We start from the raw sequence: 21883 nt of genomic DNA, 5'->3' as shown, positions 1-21883 counted from the left end.
TTTTTATTATATTCTCCTGTTTATTTCCCCAAGTTCTTGTGAGAAATAATTGATACTTTGGTTCTAGAATTTAAATACTATTCAGCTGTATAAAAAAAAAGACTTTAATCAATTTGTAAACTGTACATTTTTATGTTTATTTACGTTAGATTACAAGGAATTAGTTGATTGGATTCCCTAAAAGTGTTTATTGGTTTTGTGAACAATATAAAGTCTATAGTTTAAAGATTACACTGCTAGAATTTTATTGATATTCGCTGTGTCAAAACTTGATTACATTTAATAGAGTAAAAAATGCACCAATTTCAAACTGTCATGACTTTGTTAAAACTAAACCGATTTTCAAACGGAATATCATTTTGATAATGGTTTGGCCTCTAAATTCATGCTGCATTCAAGTTTTTATTAAATTCGATCAAAAATTTTGAAATTTTGAACATTTAAAGTTTTGAAACACAAGTTTTTTACTTTAAACAAACTTCTTATAAACATTAAACATTAAACTTGATTTTAAGACATTTAATTTTTTTCTAAAAAAAAAGTCAGACAAAAATGTTGAAAAATTTGCTAGGTCCAAAATCTGACTAACTTAAATATTTTTTTTTTATATAATGACAACAGCCAATAAATTGAGTTTGAAAATATCATGAACTTGTCGAGGCTTGGGTCAAGCAGAAGATTCGCTTGAGGGAGAGAAAAGCAGAGAGTTGGCTAAAAAAAAGTGGCTTAAATCAACTCATGACAACGCTAACGAAGCAGTCAGCAAACAACGACAACAACAACAACAAGAACGATGCTTAACAAACAAAACAAACGAGTGAAAATCGGGCCAAAACACCTTCCCACCAAGGAGGAGGCGAAGGAGAGGAAGAAGGAGCGGAAGAAGAAGGAAAAGAAGGAGTTGCCAGAATCTGGAATTGAGTGCAAAATATGGCGCAGAGTCAGCTACCATTCCAGATTACACACAAGAAAAAGGGAATGGAGTCCAAGTTGGAGTCGGGAGTCGGAGTTGGAGTTGGAGTCATGTCTTTGCATTTGTGGAATCCATGTTAGTTGGCGTCCTAGGCGCAGTTGGCACGTCATGTAGCCAATTAAAAGCGAAATACGACAAGCGAAAATTGTGGCGAGCACTTTGAGAGCCGAGCGAGAGATGCACAAGGAGCAGGAGGAGCAGGAACGGAAGGAGGAGAAGGAGCAGGAGGAGCAGAAGACATCCAAATCGCAAATGCGAACTCACAGTCACGTTTGCCAACAGCCAGACACAAATCTATGGCCCGCAATCAAATTAGGCTTGCCCCAAGCTCCTATACCCTATCCCATACCCTGTATCCCCCTGTTCCCAAGCTCCATTGTGACCCAGAGCGAGTTGTCGATGTCGATGTCGAGGCTGAGCATAAGGATGTCTGCGAGGGTTGCTTAAAAAAGTAAAATTATTTGCATTTCTAAAAACTAATGCAAAAAAAGAAGCATTAAACATTTTGCGATTTTATGTGGTTTTATTTTTAATTTCTCGCTTGTAAAATCTCTTATTTTCCCACCTTTTTTTTTGAAGTGACGAGAAACATAACAATAATAATATTAAATTTTTTGTAAATGTTGTACTTGTTTTTGATTGTGGTGAATCTTTTTTTTAACTTTGTAAAATCTGTAATTTTATTACCCTTTTTTAAGTGACGAAAAACATATTTTAAAATTTTTATTTGCTAAGAACTATTTATTAACTAAAATTATTTTTAAGTAAGTAACTTCATAATAATTTTTATAAGGGGACAAAAAATAACTTTTAAAATGTTCTCTGAAATTTCTCATTGAAAACAGAGAATTTCCGTATTTTTTTTGTTTAAACCTTCTAAAGCCTGTCATTTATTTAAGCTTATTGTAAAAGGTGACTCGAAGTTTTTCCACATCAAAGTTTATTTTAATTAGCATTAAATTATTTTCAAAACTATTGCTTAAAATCACCAGCTCATATGTAATTTAAAAAAATTACAAAGAACTTTTAAAAAACTCTTTAAAAATAATTATATTTAAAAATGTAAATATATATTTCGACATACAAAAATATGAATAAAAAAAGTTTATTTTCACAAAATAAAATATGCTTAGCATATAGGTATGTACATTTATAAAAAGTAAAGTATTGTTTCCTAGTGTACTTGAGTAACTGTCGATTCAAAGTTAAATGAAATTGAGTTATGGAGATTGTCAATCTGCTAGTCGAACTTTAGCCCTGTTACAACTTACAGAGCGACCCTCGTATGGGCCACTCACACATACTCAGCATATGTGCTCGAGTCTTTACTTAATTGCGACCTAATGCGACCTAATCAGTGCATGAGATTTCAATTGTGGGCCAGGCCAATATGCTAATCAGCATTTGTAGCATTATTTGTGTGGCAGGGGTTCAAAGGTCACACAGATTTACATGAGGTGGACACATCTTGATACGAGAGTGTCAACGTACCGTTAACGAACATTTCATGGATGATGGCTTTTCCTTTTGGCCAGGCCAACTGCAAAGCTGGCTAACTGGCAACTGGCTAACGACAACCGGCAGCTGGAACATTGGCAACATGACACCTCGACATGACAACAAAATGAGCTTCTGTTGCTTTTTTGAGATCACAACAACAACAACAACAACGACAACGAAAACAACAACAAGTTTGAGTGACAACTGCAACGTTGCTGCTTTCAAATAGTTAACACCAGAGTCAAAGCCTAAGCCATTGCTTTGGGCCGGTTCCAATGCGTTTTGGGCCTTCAAACGCACCAAATGCATGCGAAATCCAAATCGAAGCCAAACAAAAAAATACAAAAAACATGTAAGAACGTTGAACGTGAAGCTGCTCGACTTTTAAATGCCCAGCAGTCGTTCCATTTTTAATATAAATACTATACTATTTACTATAATATTTTTTTATACATTATATATTCGATAGTATGAAATATTTACAAAAAGAAAAACAAAACAGTCTCATTCAAACCGCTTTTTTAGTTTATTTAATTATATTTTATTTATCATCAACTAATAGCAATTGACAAGAAAATTATAAAAAAAATTCAAAATAATATTACAGATTAGAATTTTAAATAAACAACTAAAAATATATATAAAATTTAAAACTGCGGGTAAATAAACCAAACTTTTATAAAGTTGTAAGGTGAAATATTCAAGTATTTAAACGCTAGATCGTCAACCACATAAAGAAATTCCTTCTAAAGTATATTTTTAAAATTTTCCACTTCTTTTTATTTTCGTTTGTGCAAAATTTTAAAGAATATTTAAAGAATTTATAGTAAAATAATTCGAATCTGAAATAATACAAACGGCATAAAAAACTTTTAAATTAAAGCCAATAGCCAGTGTTGGTAAAGTAATTGTTTGCCGTTGAAAGTGCATTAAACTATTTATAACTATTAACTGAACTATGTATATTAATTATCTTTTCTGTTTACTAACCGATCCAGATAAAATGTTCGGCCAACTTTCACAAAATTGGACGTATATTCATAGAATATATAGAATAGCATACAAATTTATAGAATAGCATACAAATGTATTAAATTACAAGACTGTAGCCTTAAAATTGCCGCTAATATTCGATATTTTCCAATCTGCATAAATAAACTTTATATGTGTGCAGAACATAGAAATATTGACCCAAAAGTTGGTAGCTCAAACTTGTATAGTTTCTGATATCTGCAAAGATATTATCACAAACTCAATAGCCTGCATATAATTTGATAACTGGGCTAAAAATAAGAAAAAAAAACATAATGAAAAACGAACAATTTTCACACCCGAAACGCAGTCAGTTAACTTGGCTAACAGCCACACGGGCCAACTTGAAGGGGAAGTTGCAAGTTAGAGACGCAGTTTGGGGCATGCAACATGCAAAGCGCTTGCCTTTTTTTGATTCCAACTAAACTGGACATTTTGGCATTCATTTATTCACAGTTGAGTTTCAGTTTCAGTTTCGATTTCGGTTTTTCTTTAATGTTTTTTTCCCCATTGCCTTAATTGATTTTGGCGCTTTAACGAGGCGCTAAGTAAACAAACAGGTTGGCAGCTTCGTCAACGCCTGCAGACTCCGTTCCCGACTCCGACTCCGGCTCCGTCTCCGGCTCCGTCTCTTTATGTTAAAGTGTTAATTGATCTCTGCTTGAAATTGCAATTTGTCAGCGCCAAATTGTGTAAAGATTTCAATAAAATCGTTGGACTCCGACTAATGTACTCCGGCTAAAGAGATGCGATAAAGAGTAGGGAAAGCTGCAAACTGAACAAATTAGAAATGAAGAAAATTTAATGAGGATGTTTCTTTTACTCTTCAAATATTGTACTCTTCATTTTTGTGTATATTTTTATTTTCTAAGAAACAAACTTTGTTAAGTACTTATGAAGAAGTTTAATGAAAGCATTATTGAATAGAGATTTCTATAATGCTTCGAATTAATTTTTTCTCAATCTATCTAACTTAAGAATCGCAAACTAAAAGAAAGACTAAAAAGTTAGGAAATATTAAACAAACTCCAACTGTAAATTTATAACTTTTCCAAGTGTAGCTCTCATCTTTCGTTATTTAATTTTCTTTCCACAATATTGAAAAAAAAAATTGCAATCAGTAACTATTATATTGGCAAAGTTTTTCCTAATCATTCCAAATGTAACTTCTTGCTTACTCACTTTCTACTTCAGATACTCCAAATTCCTAAACATAGATAAAATAATATTTTTCTAAAATTCTCATCGATGAATCGATAAGTTGTAGCTTATAAAAATAAGTATATTTCGCATTACAAACCGTCTGATACTCTATTACCTTTAGACTTTTCAGTATATTCCCAGATTTATATGTAGATCAAGTCATAGATTTCATAGATTTATTTCGCATGCTGAGATTGTTTTAATTAGCTATCAGAATTGTGAGAATTCTTTTAATCGCCGTCAATGATGAAATTAGCATACCTTGATCAAAGTCCTTAATTAAACGTATATATAGACATATATGTAGTCATATGAACTAGACTATATTACGAGTATTTAAGATTCTATGTAGTATATTTTTGGGGAAACAGTTAAAATCGCCTTATCGTCATTTGTTATTATTATAAACATTAATTTATTTTCATTTCACATACGATTTATATGTACTATTTATAATAATGTTGTGCTTTAGTTTGTTTGTTTTTTTTTTTATTTTCTTTTTTTACAGTGTACCAAGTTTATGTCGTCTCTATTATGTAGATTATCATATGAGATACTTTTGTAATTGTAATTTCTGTTTTTTTTCTCTCAGTTTTTCGTGTTCGTTTTTCTTAATTACCACAACAAGCGTTTCCAGTTTTCTTATTTGATTTACTAACAATAACTATTCAATATGTATATATTTATTTATATATATACTTATAAAACAGACGCGTTCTGTACGAAGATTTCGAGCCAAAGTCTCCGATATTCATTAGCATACTATAGATTTGAAATTTAGTATGTAATGAGAGATTTCGATTCGAACTCGTAGCTGAGAACGTAATCTGCATCTATATATTTATTTCTTAAATATTTCTATATATGCGAAATGGTTTACCAAATTGTAAATAGTTGAAGATTTTTATACAGAGACTATATGCATATTTAAGCTATTAATACTCGTTTGGTAATTTTACATAACCGTTAGTTAGAGAGCGTTATCAAACAGTTTAGATGCGATTTGGGCGAGATTTGGGGAGATTTTGGGAATTTTTCGAGGAAGGGAAAGAGTTTAAGAAATTGCAACTGTCTGTGTATGTTGTTTTGTGTATTTTTCGCTGTAAACAATTTGAAAATTTACTTAATATATATTTTTTTAAATACAAATACGCAAAATGGCTGTATCGGTTTTATTATTATTATTATTGTTTTGTCTGTGTCTTCTGTTTAATTATTTCTTCATGCAAAAAGAAGAAGAAAATGTTTAAAAACTTTTAAGTACATATAAAAAATATTACATTATTCTTGACGTTACATACATATTTACAGTTATGAATTACGAATTACAGTTAGAGTTACGAGTATTTAAGCTAAGAAATCTAAATAAATACGAAAAATAAGCAAACCCATTCTTGTCGCCCCCGGAGGCCCCAACGAGCGTCTAATGAAAGCTATTTATCATTTAGCATAACTATCGATTATCGGTATAAATCGATTATGATCGTTTATCGATTATGCAATTTGCTGAAATTAATCGGAAAAAACAAACCATGCACCAACGAGAATTCAAATCTAAATATTTGTATTTTATTTATTATATCATTTGTTATTATTTTTTCTATTCAATTGAAATTTTAAACAGTCTGTGTATGTGTTTGTATGAGTGTGTGTACGCTAAGTATATATACTCTTTGTTTAATAGATTTTTTTCGTGTTTTACCCGTAATTGTAGTTGCAAATTTCAAATGAAAATAATACACATCACAAAGTTCTTCATGGAGGAGGAGAAAAGATGATGAATCAAACAAATGGAAAAATGGAACCCAATGAGTTCTATATAGAGTATTATAATTCCTTAAAGGGTCGCCGATATATATAAATAAATATATATATCTGTATATCTAGGTGTATATTAAGTACATTATGTGTAAGGTACAATATACAAACATGCATTTATCATTCGCATACGACTAACTACATATGTGTATATATATATTTATGTCTGTGTGTGTATCATGTATATAGACAAGAAGAGACATTAGTTTTCTATATAGCGGAAGTCGGGGTTGATTTATTTCTCTCAGTTTATAAAGCTTTTTCACAAATGCCTTCGCCTTTCTTTTCTCAACTCAACTGAAATTTGAACATAAAAAGATAATAATAAACAAATCAATAGTGATGTTTTTTTTCTTTACTTGAAATCGCAATAATTATGTATATTTTTTTCTGCTGTTGGTTTATGAAATTTTTCGGTTGTTGTTTTATTAATTTGTTTTTAAGTTGCATTTTTGTTTCCATTTTTATTATCGCTTGCTCTTATGAATCTAAATTACATGCTAACGAAAGTACAGCTACATATATTAATTATACTTTATTTAATGTTATTATTAAATATATTTATATATTTTTATTTATATATATGTATACTATTAATTTTTTTGCATTTTGTTTTGGATTTAAAATATTTTTTACTCATGCGCAAGCATTGAAATTTGCTTTTTGCAGTTACAGTTACAATTAAAAGTATTACCTTGTATAAAAATAATAATAATATTATTATTAATAATAGCGTACATTAATAGTGTTGGTGTATGTGTGTTTTATGTGTGTGTTTCTGGTTGTTTGTGGGAGTGTGTGTGTGTTTGTTTACAGTAATCCCGCCCTTACGATAATCACCAAAAACATTATCGTTATCATTACTTCCGTTTTCACTTTCACTTTCTCTCTCTATCTCTCCCTTTCCACATCCTTTCATTTTGTGTTTCCATAGTTAAAATAACTAAATGTAGTTTAATGTTTTTGTTGTTACAGCATAAGTTAATTTAATTTACGTACATTGAAAAATGTTTTGCTCTCTCTCTCTCTCTCATATTAATTATTAGTATTATTATTATTATTATTAAATTATTATATTCTGTTTTCATATTTATTTTTGTTTTGTTTGTTGTTTACGCACGCTGCCAAAACGCCTATCGAGTGGGCGTGGCAGCGTTGCTAAAGCGCGTGGTTCTGAAACGGCAAAAACAGCTCAAAAAGCCAACAATGCCAAATGTTCAAGTTGTTTGTTGTGTGCCTTGGTTGTGTGTGTGTGTGTTTGTGTGTGTGTATGTTGAGTTGCCAACTAACATTACATTTCTAAACATATTTATTAGCATTATCATTTAAAATTATTATCAAATATGTACAGTTTGCTATTTAACACATGAGTTTATAGTTTTATTTCCTTTCGTTCTTTATGTTGCATTTAATTTAGGTTAGTTGCTGGCTGAGCGCGATTGCGATTCTATTCATTAATTAATTAATAATTAAGCTTTATGGTTAGGCGATCTTGAAAATAAGACCTGAATCGTTTGTTACACACATAATCTAAAATTAAGCGAACTTTGTTATTGGTGGCTTTTTCTCTCGTTTTATACACAATAGTATCTTTCTTACTTTCTTCTCTCTGTTTTCATTATCTCTGCAGAATTGAAGCAAATGTTTAGCAAAGAAATCTACAAAGTACAATTTACATTAATAATCATAAGAGTTACTAAATCATCACGCTCAGTTTGCAGCAGCTTTTTTCCGCTCTCTTTTTATATATGTTACAAGAATTTGTAGAATCTATGGGATTTGTTTTTGGGGCGAGTTGTTGTTGGCTCTCTCACAATTTTAAGATATACTCTGATGTAGAATATTTCTTGGTTTTATGGTATGCTAAATATTATCTATATATATATATGTATATATATACGGGATTGCCATCTAGGCAGACGTCTGCTTGCCGTGCTTCTTCTTATTGTTCGCCAGGCAGAGCGCACAGCAGCACTGCGAGGGCGGCTGCAACAGTTGCCCCAAAGCCAGCATTAATGGACTCGAGGAGGATGCCGATGACAATGCGGATGTCGATGTCGAAGTGGATGTGGATGTTGCCAGGCTAAGCGAAATGCCGCTGGGCAATTGTAGAGTGCAACATGCTGCATGTTAGCTGATTTCCGTGTCTCATCTGTTGATTGTTGGCGTTGCATTCACATTGCTCGTTGTTGCATTTACTCCACCAGCTGCTCCTCCATTTCCATTGCCACTGGCTGCTGCTCCTGCTCCTCCTCCGCTGCCATTGTTGTTATTGTTGTTACTATTGCTGTTGTTGTTATTGTTGTTACTATTACTGTTGTTGTTGTTGTTGGTAGTTGTAGGCATTACAACGCCTCCATTGTTGGCACTGGCAATCTGACACACTTGCTCCACCGTCAGCTGTGTCTTGCCCACCTCCTTGGCTCCGGCTGTTGCCACATCCACAGTGGCCACATTGTTGTTGGCATTGCTGCTGACCAGTTGTCTTATTGTTGTGGGCGCGCCTCCTCCTCCACCTCCGCCTCCAGTGCTATTAACAGTTGTGCCCAACGGCAGCGTACGCGTCAGAATTGCCGAATTGTTAAGACGTCCACGCAGCACCTGCTGCAATCCAGCTGGACCCAGTTGCATCTGCATCTGTCCCGTGTTGTTCTTCTGCAGCGGCTTCACGTTGAGCAAACTGGTGTAGAGCACACGCTTATCTCCCGCTGACACGGGCACCTGCACCTGTCCACCACTCGTCTTGAGTTTCTGATGTTGTTGCTGCTGCTGTTGCTGTTGTTGTTGTTGTATGGCTGTGGTGAGCGGTGCTCCCGTCTTGTTGAGCACCACTGTGGTGGCTCCCAGCTGCTGCGATGCCTGACTGACCAACGCTTCGGCTGTGCTCACCGAACCGGCGCTGCTCACGAAGTTTAACTTGAGTGGCGCCTCCTTGTAATGTAGCTTCTGTTGACCCACCACATTACCGGCGGCCACCGCAGCTTGGAGTTCACTGGCCGTGGCAATTGTGAAGTTGCCACCGCCTCCACCTGCTCCTCCGCTGTTGCTGCTCGTCAGGAAGATTTTGTTGGCCTGTTGTGGCGCCGCCTGCGATGTGATTATTGCTGTTGCCGGCTGAAGACTGTAATTGTGATTGGCCGCAATTGCTGCTGCTGAATTGGGTTTCTGTTGTTGCTGCTGCTGTTGTTGCTGCTGTCCCGTTTGTTGTTGCAGATTCAGGTCGGACACCAAGAGCGGAAACTGTGCCATTTTTATAACCTTGCTGAACTTTTGCAACTGCTGTTGTTGTTGTTGCTGCTGCTGCTGTTGATGCTGCATCGCTTCGCCGCCATCCTGCAGGGTGAGCTGCTCTCCAGCTCCACTGGCCACCAGCTCATCCTCCTGCAACATGAGCTGCTGCAGCTGCTGCTTCGTCAGCTGAATCTGCTGCTGGGCCACCGCCTGTTGACCCACCTTCCTTTGAGAGAATTTACGATTCAGCAGCAGTTTGTTAATATCTGCAAAAGTCAGGGGAATAATAATTAATATCAAGCAATCAAACTTAAACAAATTTTGATGCAGAATCAAAATAGAGGCCAAATAAAGATAAAATTGACATTCCGCAAGAAAATTTGACAGTTTCAAGTCGAACTTACAACTGTTTGTTAAACTTACAACTCTGATTTACGATACCTGATTTAATTTTGTATTTTATGTATCTTTATTTAATTACGCCAAAATTAGCCTTGTAGTTTATGTCAGATAAGCCGATAAAAACTAGATTTCGTAATATTGTCTTTAAATAGTAGACTTAAATTATTCTTAAAGTACTTAACCTCTCAATATTTACAGGGTATTCATTGAGTCAAAAACATCCCATTCTTAGCGCATCATAATGAAAATCTACAAGGACATTATCACTGGTGACGAGATGTTCACAGACACCTATAAAATGAAGCTTGTGGATGAAGTTATCTACGAGGTACAGGGTAAATTGATCAGTCGCAATCAGGACAATATTATCCTTGCCGGTGCAAATCCATCGGCGGAGGGAGGAGTCGAGGAGGGCAACGATGATAGCGTTGAGACAGGCGTCGATATCGTATTGAATCATCGTCTTCAAGAATCCTTTGCCTTTGGCGACAAAAAATCCTTTACACTCCATCTCAAGGACTATATGAAGAAGGTGCTTGAGAAGCTGCAGGACTCAGCCCCCCATCAAGTTGATGTCTTCAAGAACAACATGAATAAAGCAATGAAGGACATTCTGGGTCGCTTCAAGGAGTTGCAATTCTTCACTGGCGAATCTATGGATGTCGAGGGCATGGTAGCAATGTGCGAATATCGGGACATTAATGGCGAAAGTGTTCCTGTCTTTATGTTCTTCAAGCATGGTCTCGATGAGGAGAAGGTCTAAGGACGATCTATTTGCATGCTATATATATTTATTACTTTATTAAAGCGGTTTAACATTGAAGCGATATTATAAGTTTTGCAATTTGTCATTTTAAAAACATGTAGTTCATTCCATCAGTTAGAATTAAAATAGAGGCCAAATAATGATTACATTGGCATTCCGCAGGGAAATCGGTTAAGACTAAACAAAGTTATGAAAGTTATGAAATTGATGCAGAATTAAATTAAAGTTGAGTCATTCATTTTTTATGAAAATCGATATATTTAACTAGTTTGATCTTCAAAACAAAAATAATCGTGGTAAAGTAGTTGAAAATTTATTCCGCGAAAATTGAGTTGTCGCTTTTTTGGTGTATTTTTTCATCACTAGCTTCGACATTTGCAATTTCTCAATGCTTTGTCGTCTCCTTGTTGTGCTGTGTACTACACTCTCACAATTTTTGGGCAAATATATTAAAACAGGTCAGAATCAGTAGATAGACTTGAGGAATTTTGAATAGAGCTTTGAGTAGTTAGCTACTTGAATAAACTTACAGTTCTGTCAGTTGGAAATACCTAAGGGTTGTAAAGTAAATCAGTAAATCGGAATCTCCACTAAAGATGATCGACTTGTTTACTCTTCTTTCCCCTGATTAATCTTTCAACTTCCTATACAGGCTGACCTTCTCTCTATGTTTTTGATTAATCCTCTGCTCTCTGTTCTCTCCTCTCGATCATCTCTCTCCTCTTCTCTCTTCTCTCCTCTCTCGATCATCACAACACACAGTCTATGGGAAAAGTGCTTGAAAAGTGTTTTTCAATATGTTGCTAAAAATCATAGTGTAACGTTGTTGTCTCACCTGTGTTTTCGGGTCCATTTAGCTGTCGCTTTTGTGTCGCACGTCCCGCCCACACGATCTTGTTGCCCACCGCAGTGGCCGACTCCGAGGTGGTGCTGGAGAGCACCGCTGTGGTTGCCACCGCTGTATTTGTGCCGCTAACTTGACGCCACACAATTGGTTGTTGCTGCTGTTGTTGCACCAATTGTTGTTGTTGCTGCTGCTGATGGGCGTTATTGTTGCGCGTGGGCGTGGTCACAATCAACGGTGTGCTTGTCGTTGTCTGTTGTTGTTGTTGTTGCAGTTGCTGCTGCTGTTGTTGTTGCTGCTGTTGCATGTTGGAAATGCTGTGCACCGCCAACTGTTGTCCACTTGCCGTATTGATGATGTTGACACTTGAATTCGACGAGGCATTGGAGGAGTTATCATTATCATTTTGTAGCTTAACATTTGACAGTGTTATGACAGTGTTGGGACCCAGGGAGGTGCTACCACCGCCTCCGCTCTTTTGTATGGCATAGGTAACCTTCTGACCACCAACTTGAGCAGCGGCTGTCATTATCTCACCACTGCTGGTGGTATAAATCATGTGGTTGCCACTGCGTGTTGTCACAATGCTCTGTGACGAGATGACAGCCGGTTGTCCACCAACAATATCACGCTGCATTTGAAACAGCAATTGTTGCTGTTGCGGCTGTTGTTGTTGCTGCTGCTGCTGCTGCTGTTGTTGTTGTTGTGGTGTTGCTTGTCTTTGTTGCACGGTCACATTGCGCAGCTGCGCCTGTTGCAACTGATGCTGCAACTGTTGCTGTTGTGGCGTCAATGTCAACGGACTGCTGCCCGTGTGCGGCGTAATTGTCACAATGTCACCCACCGCTGCACCACTGCCCACGAACTCAGTGCGTGCTATGAGCTGTGTTGTTGCTGCTGTTGCACTTGCCGCAAATTGATTTAACAGCTGCTGTGTGACAGCAACTTGTTGTGGCTTCTGCTGCAGCGGCAACTGTTGCAGTTGTTGTGGCTGTTGTTGTTGCTGCTGCTGTTGTTGTGTTGTTATCTGGGCGGGTATATTGAGCAGATGTTGTTGTGGTGCAGTTACTGCTGTTGTTGTTGCCGTGGTGCTGGCAATCAACGTTGGCGCTGGCGTTGCCACTGCAATGGGCATTGTTGTTGCTGCCGCAACTGCAACTGTTGTTGTTATCGTTGCTGCATTGGCGGGCGTTGGCGTTGTTGTTGTTGTTGCTGCCGCTGCTTGTGGCAACACTGTTGTTGTTTTTGTTGCTGCTGTTGTTGCTGCTGCTGTTGTTGCCAGCTCCACAGTTTCCAGCTTCACAGGCACCGCAACTTCCGTCACTATTGGCGGCTCCTCTTTAACAGGCGGCGGCGTTTGACTAAAGAACAACGAAGGACGCTCAGCAACCAGGAAACTGGAACTTCCCACTGGTGCCACATTGCCTCTGTGATGACCACGATGACGTGGCGTGCGTTTCAACTCGTTGGAATTGTTATTGCCCGCCGTTTTGCAGTCCAACAGATTGTCAGCATTCTCAACCTCATCGACAACAGCTGCTTCTCCATCAAGGATGCCATTCCAAAAGTTGGTCGCTTGATTTAAGGCCTTGGGATCATCCATGCTGCACTCTTGCAAGATGTTGACCAACATGTGATCATCACCCAACAGATTGTTAATGTCATTGAGGGAATCGCCACCGCTGAGATTAAACTCCAATGCTGAACCGGAGCCGGAACCGGTGTCGGAGCAGTTGCCATTGTTGTTGTCGGGACTTTGATTGCTTCTGCTGCTGCTGTTGTTGCTGTCACGAGCGTAGTCCAGCGCATAGGCGGTCTGCAGCAACTGTGCATCCGCATCGAGATCCGTGTACTTGAAAGCGCTGCTCATAAACTGAGCATCGTCATTATCATCAACTCCGCTGCTGCTACATTTGCCCAGGCGACTCAGCTCGATGCTAATGGGCGTGTCCTGTGTCCAATCCACCAAGGCGCCATTACACAGCTTGTCATCGTGATTCGCTGGCTCCTGGTTGCTGTCCGACAACTCATCCGTGGGCGTCTTGGGTCGAAAGTGCAGCCAATCTCGGCGAATCTCCGACAGCAGCTCATTGCAAATGTCCAAACGCTGACTGGATGTGGGTGACAAGCCGCCCATGTAATCATAGGCATCGTTGTCATCCTCTGTTGGCGTTGCTCCTCCCATTCCCACTCCAGCATTAATGTGCAATTGCTTGTTGTGCAGTCGAATCACATCGGGCATTTGGTTGAAACAACGCACCTGATTCTGTTGCTCCCACTGTTGCAACTTCTCCTCCTGCAGCAGCTGGCGTTTCTGTTGTTGTTGCTGCTGTGCCTGCAACTCCTTCTTGACCGCCGTGTGCCTAATGATGTTGCTCAATTGTGCCAGATTCACATCATCCTCGGCCTCATCATCGTCCATCAATTCGGCAGGATTCTGCATTGTTGTTGTCGCTGCAGATGTTGTTGCTGTTGCTGTTCTTATGCTGCTTAGTGGCTCATTTGAATCATCGGCATCGATTAATTCACGTTTTATCGTTTTAGCCACTTCTTCAAGCGTTGCAGTTGTTGTTGTTGTGGTTGTTGCTGCTGCTGCCGCTTGAGCGGCACGTGCGGCGGCTGCGGCTGCCGATGTGGATGCCACCGGTTGCTCATCGAGAGCTAATCCTAATCCATCAACATTCTCATTGGCATCCGCATCCGCATCCATTTCCTCTTCCACTTTTATCACATTGAATTTTTCGCTAATGCTAACATTCTTATTCATATTATTACTACTACTACTACTACTATTGTTGTTGTTGTTGTTATTATTATTAAACACGGTGTTGTTGTTGTTGTTATTATTATTGGAACGGTGGTGCTGATGATTGGCATGACGTGACTGCTCCATTAGCTCATCGCAGCTCATCTCCTGCTTTAGTTCCAGCTCCTGTTGCTGTTGTTGCTGATGTTGCTGCTGTGGCTGCTGTTCTGCAATCTCCACCTCCTTAGTCTGCGTTGTTGCCTGCAGCGTCAATGCCAAGCGTTGCAAATACGCTCGGGGCAATGGACGCAGTGGCAACAAACCCGCCGCCGCCTCACTGGCCACGCCCCCATCTAAAGCAGCGCTGTTGAAACGCTTGGCGGCATTCAGTTCACGCATTTGTTGCTTTTTACGACGCAAACGACGACGCTTTAGACGCGTCTCGTGGGGATTCTGTTGCAGCGTCACCGCCGAGCTGTAAACGCTCAGACGTGAGATATTCTCATCTTCCGTGCACACATCATCATCATCATCAATCTCTTCCTGCTCCTCCTCCGCCTCCGCTTGCTCACGCTCTGTTGTCTCCAGTTGCTCCTGCTTGGGCTGCACTTTATCGCACAGAGGCTCCACCTTGAGAACTGTCTCAGTGACCACCACATTGCCATCTGCTGCTACTGTTGTGGTTGTTGTTGTCGCATTGCTTGTGGGCAAATCCACGACGGTGGGCGGGGAACTGGGCTTGGGCAGTAACTGCAACGGTTCAGTTTGATTCTTGAGCGGCTTGTGACTCCGCACCACATTTTCCAGCACCGTGTAATCAAACTGAGACCACAAGTCATCATATCGGCTACTGGCACGATCCAGCAGCACACGCCCACCACGCCCCAAACGTCGACGTGCAAAGCCAATGCAGCGAGGTCTGGAAGTAAGAGTTCATACTTTAAGTGACTTCAATTAATGTCAGATATATTGATAGATCGCACCTGGGATAGTTGATCGAGGTGAGCGTATAGCGATACTTGGCATCGGGCCCAACAGCCGCACCGGGCGGCAACTCATCCTCCTCCTGGTTCTCATCCGGCGACTCCCAGGGCCAGCGACCTTCACGATCTCCACGCATCTACAAAGATAAGGACGAATTGGTTAGTTAGTTGAATTACTTGTAGTTTCTTCATACAGGTTTCTAATATAAAGCAAGTTATCACTTGGAATTTGTTTGCAAACTTAAAATTAATTACTTATGATTATTATTTACTTAATGAATTAAATGCTTACCCGCAGGTAGTTACTGCTGACTTTGCGTCTAAATGCAAACGGCGCTTCCTCTTCGCTCTCGGAGCCCAGTTTGTTACCATTCTGGTTGCCAACACCGAGATAATCCTCCTCCTCGCTGTCCACATTTGACTCGTTGTTCGCCGGTGAAGCGCTCTGTCGATGCAGATGATGCAGATGGGAGAGATGCGCAGGTGAAACACCAGACGCAGATGAAGCCAGGCCGAGACCAGGCAAATACTGTTGTTGCTGCTGCTGCTGCTGTTGTAGTTGCTGTTGCTGCTGATGTTGTTGCTGCTGTTGCTTTTCCCTTGGCAGTTTATGTTTGCGCTTCCTGTACGGTCGCTTCTCCTTACGACTGCTGCTTCCATTTCCGCTGCCTGCGCTGATGCCTTCTAAAAGTACAACAAAAATAATCAAAATTAACTCTTGATTGTAATTTTTAAAATACAAATTATTTCGTATATATAAATAAGTAACTCTTGTTATGAATATAAATACAAATTTCGAACATAATAATTGTTACATTTAACATTTTGTTTAGATATCATATAACTTGAAGTTATTTAGAATATAAATTTGTTTTTATTACGTCAAAGTTTTTCTACATGTACATTTTAATTGATTTTAATTGATCTGTAATGGTTTTGTTCATCAAATGGGCAATTATAAATATTATTACATTTAACTTTTTCGTTTAACAACTTTTTCATTCATTTTCGATTTTAATTTAGAATTTTATATAATTTAATTGTTGATTTACTATTTTCAATAATAATTTTAGCCATCTTGCTAAACTTTTTGTTGTAGACGGCTTTTAGTATTATTAAACATATCTAAATATAATTATTTTATATTTTGTATTTAGATTAAAAATAAAAGTTTGATTTAATCTATTTCAGAGTACATGAAAAATAGATATTATTTGTTTTCGAGAAAACCACTTTCAATAAAAGTATGCCTGGGATTAACGTTTTCTAATCTGGTTTTCTTAAATGCTTGGCTCTTATTTGGAATCTCTAGTTGTACCTGAGCTGAGTGAGTGATGGTCCACTGTACTTACCCATTGTCATACTCGATGTGTTCAGGTACTGCGACGCCTGCGCATAGACGGCCGTGTTTCCGGCACCTCCGGCGGCCAGGATACCCGGAGGTAGGACACCACCTGCTGAGAGTAGAGCACCCGTGCCAGTTGTGCCACCTGCCGTTGCGCCTTGTGAGTATTGATTCGCATACAATGAATTGTACACAGGTCTGCAAATGATAATAATTATTGAATTATTTGTAAAAGCTTTTCAATATCAATTGCAATTGCAGTTTCAAGACGCACCTCGAGTTCTTGTATTGGGCATTGAGCTCAGAGTAAACGGCACCGTTAAAGTCGCGCATCTCGACGCGTTTCTCAAAGATGTTGACTGTCATCTTGAGATGATCACGCTTCGTCTCCTCGCGTCGCCTCACCATCTCCAGTATAGTTGTGGCGCGCTGCAGATCGCGTCTGTAAAAAGCAACAATTAATTAGTATTGTATAAATAAAAGTGTTTTAAAAATATTCTCAAATCTATCTGTATTTTTATAAAGTTCAAATACGGTAAGAAAACGAAACGAAAAAACGGTCTTTTTGATATTTTCTGTCTTTTTTAAACATTATAAATATATTAACAAAACCTTTTTCTGGCTAAAATTGTCTTTTTTTGTTATATCTCATTACTTACCGCAGTTTGAGCATCTTTTCGTAGGAGGCTTCGTCGTTTTTGCGATTCTTACGCGTTTGCATTTTCTCGGTGCGCCGTCGAAATGCCAGATAGGGATTATTGGAGCTGGCGCCAGGTCGGCTCTCTGTCTTGACGGTGAGTATCAGCGGATGTTGCTGCAAGAGTGGAGAGTGGAGAGTGAAGAGCGGAGATAACGAAGATTGCAGAGAGAAACTCAAAGAGAATTTGGGCATCTTAGCTTACCATCTTGAGGCGCTTGTTCAGCCAGTAATCGTACACGGATATGCTCGTCTCATCGTCCTGGTTGAGCAGCGTTTTGGCCTCGTTGAGCGTGACGACCGTCTGACCGGAACTCTTCTCCAGCCGATCCATCATCTGCTCGAATCGCAGCTCCGTCAACTGCAGACGCTGCTGTTGACTCAGCCATTCCTCATCTGCGCTATCCATGTCATAGTCTGGCACTTCCGTATCCAAACCCAGCGCTGTAAGAGTTTCAGGTTCATTAATGAGAAATCGGTAAATATGGTATCTAAATACGAATTCCAATTATTTGTAAAAGAATTACAAAAACAGAAAACAAATAATACAATTTAGGGACACCAAAATAAGGATGGAATTAACCATTAAAAGAAAACTAAGAAACATATGCAGAGTACAAAAGCTTAGAAAATTAAATAAACTAAGAATTCAGAGTACAAAGAACAGGAAATTTAAAAAAATAAAAGAATACAAAAATTTGAATTTTAAATTGCGTTTTTTGACCATATTTTGATGTATTATTTATAAAAGGAAACTGGTTATTATAAAAAAAAAAAGAATTTTTAAGCAAATGATAAAAGAAAAATGTTTTGAATACCAAATACCAAAATTAAAAGTAATTTTTTTAATTCTTATCATGAAAAAGTAGGAAAAACTAAAGAATAAAATGTAATGAAACCAAATAAATATGAAAAAAGCATTATAAATAAGGAAATTAAACCAGACAATGATTAGAAGGAAAAAGAAATGAAGTTTTCAAAAATGTAGCTAAAAATTAAATGCTTTATAGTTTTGTATTCCCCATTTTTGGTGTTCATTGATCAAAATTGAGTATAATTAAGGAATTGTCTGCTTACGCTGCATGTGAATCATTTGACGTGGCATCTTGTAATCCGGCGGATAATACGCATCGTAAAATGGTTGATCCGTCTGCAGGACTTCGGGTGTTGGGATAATGAGACCAGTGCAAATGGCGCGTTGCAAATGATGCTCCTGTTGGTGTATGGGATAAGATATTGAAGTAATCTTTATATGGTAATTAATAGATAGATCTAACTCACCGACTCCTCCTCCTTCTCCATGCCACTGGGCATTTGGGGCACTGCGCGATTAATGGCCGAGTATTCGGGCAGATCGGGCAGCTCCTCCGCCAAGTAGATGGGCATCTGCTTGGACGGATCCAGATGACGTGCTCTAAACGATAATTTTGACATTTTGTGGCTGTTGTTGTTGTTGTTGTTGTTGTTGTATGGAACGTTTTGCTGATAAATGTGTGGAATTCTATGTTGTTAATGTGGCTGTTTTGTGGTTGTTGGTTGTAGATTGTTGTGGTGTTGTTGTGATAAAGGTGATAAAGGGGACTCTTAAGTTGCTATTGATGCTATGCAGTAACAATTGCCAATAACAACTGACAACTGTGGATTTCTACAGCAGCGATCTGTTGCTGTTGTTGCTGCTGTTGTGGCCTCTGATTCTATGCAGAAGTCGGCCAACAGTTTCGTTGTTCTTCTTGTTGTTGTTGTTAGCCTCACAAATGTGACGTCTGTGGATGGAGGAGATATGCTGCTCTTAAGCGTATGCAACGGCGTTGATATTAACGCCAAACGAGTCTTATTTGTTGCTGTTGTTGCTGCTGCTGTTGAATGTAGCAACTGTTGCTGCTGCTGCGGCTGTTGCTGCTGCGTTTGTAGCTCCTCCTGCGCCTCCTCTGCCTCCGCCGACTGAGCACCGGGGCTGCGGTGGCAATGGCTGCTGTGCCAGCAAATATACGCAGCCCCTGTGCCCGTTCCCCTCTCCGTACCCACGTCCTGGCTCCGGTTGCTGTTGTTGTTGCTGCTGCTCCTGTTGCTCCTAATGGGATGTCGCTTAACTACAGCAACTGCTGCAGTTGCTACTGCTGTGTACAGAGTTGTGTCCAATGTAACAATTGTTGTTGCTGCTGTACTATTGCTGTTGCTGTTACTGTTGTTGTTGTTGTTGCTGCTGCGGCTACTTCTTATGTTGCTGCTGCTGTTGTTGTCCGCTGTCGCTGCCGCTGCCTCTGCTGCCGTCGTCTGTCGCTGCTGCTGTCGTTGCTCGTTATATGCGAACAGCGCTGAGAGCAACAACAGGGCCAAAGAGATTAGTTTATTGCAATTACGACGACAACGCAGTGGTAGCAACAACAATAACGAGTCCAGCAATTGTGTCGACGACATTTTTCACGTTGAAATCGAAAAAATTATGTGAATTGGCATAATTACGTTGATCAAATTTGCACATTTCAGTTCATCTTTATTCGAATTAATGTTTTTGTTTGTTATTGTTATTATTATTATTATAGATTTCTAGTTGCGTTGTTGTTGTTATTGATCTTCTTCTTCTTGATATTCCTGTACTTTTCAGTTGCTGCTGCTGATAATAATCTGCAAGACAACAACAAAACAAATAAGTAAACAATTCACACGCACACTCACTCAAACACACACACACACACGCACACACTGCGATTATCATACAGCAACTGATAAAAATAAATGCGCGCGCGGGAAAATTTTGTTTTTGCCCGTAAATTTGAATTGCAACTGCACACACACACACATACACATACGCCTAAAATTGCAGCTCTCACACACATGCATGCTTAATTTTGTTATTGTCTTCAGATGCGTTTAAAAACTCAAGTTCGTAATTTTGTTCCACCCAAAAGTGATGAATCATTTTCATTCTTTTTTGCCCGCAGTTAATTCGGTGTGCGAAATGATTTAATCAAACAGTTGTAGTTGTTGTGTATAAAATGCGAAGCAACAAAAATATGCATAATCATAGGAAAGGCGAGAAGAGATAGAAGCAGAAAAGCCGCGCCGCCGATGCGAGCGTAAAAAAGGCGGCATAAACAAACACACACGCGGCGAGTTCGCCCAAACAAACGCGGCGAATTGCACGAAGAAAAAACACGAAGCCTATGCGCAAAATACGATGAAAAAAAACGTAGCACTTCATGTGGGTTTTGTTTTTTGCAATTAATTGCTAAAGCAATGCTTATTTTCAGCAGCGATATATTTTGAGGCGTTTTATTTAATTTTTAAGACACTTTACCGCGCTTTTCACACACCTGCACGCACAATTTTGTTGATAATTCGTTGAAAAATTTACACAAATTTCACGAATTTTGCGTATAGCGTGGTTTTGCTGGAAGCAGTAATGGCGGCCAGAGCCGAAGACTAACGACGACGCACAGCACTTCGAGGCCGCGAATTATTTGACATCGTCATCGGCGTTATTCCAAGCGGCTTCGGAGCAACAATAATAAATATTATTTACACAGTGACTAATAAAGCAAATAATGCATGCAGAAAATATATTTAGGCACTACATTAAATTATTTTGTTATTTATTTCCGTTGCACACACAAGACACAATAAATATCGTCGGAGTGAGCAACGGCGTTAAAGATTGTTAGCACGGCATACAACTCTGCCACTCCGAAGCGTGCACTAGTGCCGCCCTCTGGCGAGCTACACTCGAATGAGTGGCAAGCGTACCGAAAAGATTTTTTTCACAAACAAGAAAATCGATTTACATTTTTCACGCACATTTTTTTGCACTTTATTTGACTTTATCGCGTCAGAATTGGGTGGAAATCATGTGCTTTCACTGTATTTTCGTTTCCCGCAGCAATATAAGCAATATTTTGACAGTTTCGTCAACAAAAACGTTTAAAATTGTTTTTCTTCTGCGGACACGTTTTTACTTAATGGCGGGCGGCCATCACGAATTGATACTAAAGTGTTTTCGGAGTTGAACGCTCGTCGTAATGCTGTGGAAATTATTTTGGGTCGCTCAAATTGCGTTGCATTTGACGAATTCGAATGGGGTTTTTGCTAAAATTTGCAGAATATAATTCTAAATTTAATGCATACAATGGGAACATAAGCATTCAGCTGGAATTGTTTAAATTGTTATTACCAACACCAATACCTTGCCAGCGATAACGATAACAACTGTGGCGCCACATGCTGTCTGTTTTGCAAAACATAAATACGCCACCTATGGGTTTGTTTTAAAGCTGATTTGATCAAAATACGGAAATAGATTAATTTCTGTTAACTTGTTTTTTCCTGCAACATGACTGCTATTAATG

General features: G+C 38.7%; 2 protein-coding genes across 7 annotated transcripts; one reads left to right on the top strand and one right to left on the bottom strand.

The window, feature by feature from the left end:
• Positions 1-1365: 1365 nt before the first annotated feature.
• Positions 1366-21521, bottom strand: LOC117785607. 6 transcript variants are annotated; one of them, XR_004617518.1, is made up of 12 exons: positions 20855-21192; positions 18822-20165; positions 18618-18753; positions 17746-17984; positions 17503-17657; positions 17118-17285; positions 16851-17041; positions 15791-16182; positions 15499-15635; positions 11761-15434; positions 8573-10023; positions 1366-1382 (listed from the first exon to the last, which is right to left on the bottom strand). XR_004617518.1 is itself a non-coding variant. In XM_034623708.1 (12 exons), the coding sequence occupies exons 2-12, from the start codon at positions 18972-18974 to the stop codon at positions 8675-8677; spliced, it is 6189 nt and encodes a 2062-aa protein (XP_034479599.1). In that variant the 5' UTR covers positions 18975-20165; positions 20855-21195; the 3' UTR covers positions 6971-8674. The 6 variants fall into 6 exon arrangements, 5 of the variants coding, with proteins under 5 accessions (XP_034479599.1, XP_034479598.1, XP_034479597.1 ...); XM_034623708.1 differs by lacking the exon at positions 1366-1382 and having other exon boundaries at positions 6971-9298; positions 9704-10023; positions 20855-21195; XM_034623707.1 differs by lacking the exons at positions 1366-1382; positions 20855-21192 and adding an exon at positions 21323-21521 and having other exon boundaries at positions 6971-10023.
• LOC117785609 (translationally-controlled tumor protein homolog) lies at positions 10376-10991 on the top strand. The gene has a single exon (XM_034623709.1). It carries the CDS (start codon positions 10401-10403, stop codon positions 10920-10922), a length of 522 nt encoding a protein of 173 aa, XP_034479600.1. The 5' UTR covers positions 10376-10400; the 3' UTR covers positions 10923-10991.
• Positions 21522-21883: the final 362 nt, after the last annotated feature.

Source organism: Drosophila innubila (assembly GCF_004354385.1).
Source record: "Drosophila innubila isolate TH190305 chromosome 2R unlocalized genomic scaffold, UK_Dinn_1.0 1_C_2R, whole genome shotgun sequence".
Taxonomy (NCBI): Eukaryota; Metazoa; Arthropoda; class Insecta; order Diptera; family Drosophilidae; genus Drosophila; species Drosophila innubila.
This window is presented reverse-complemented; position numbering and strand designations above follow the sequence as displayed.

Bases quoted from the DNA above. Each gene is read 5' to 3' on its own strand.
- LOC117785609 (XM_034623709.1), top strand. From the start codon at position 10,401: ATGAAAATCTACAAGGACATTATCACTGGTGACGAGATGTTCACAGAC.
- LOC117785607 (XM_034623707.1), bottom strand. From the start codon at position 18,974: ATGTCAAAATTATCGTTTAGAGCACGTCATCTGGATCCGTCCAAGCAG. The intron at 17,985-18,617 runs GTAAGCAGACAA...AAACTCTTACAG, and splicing joins TCAAATGATTCACATGCAGC to CGCTGGGTTTGGATACGGAA. The intron at 15,636-15,790 runs GTAAGCATTTAA...TTATCTTTGTAG, and splicing joins TCAGCAGTAACTACCTGCGG to ATGCGTGGAGATCGTGAAGG.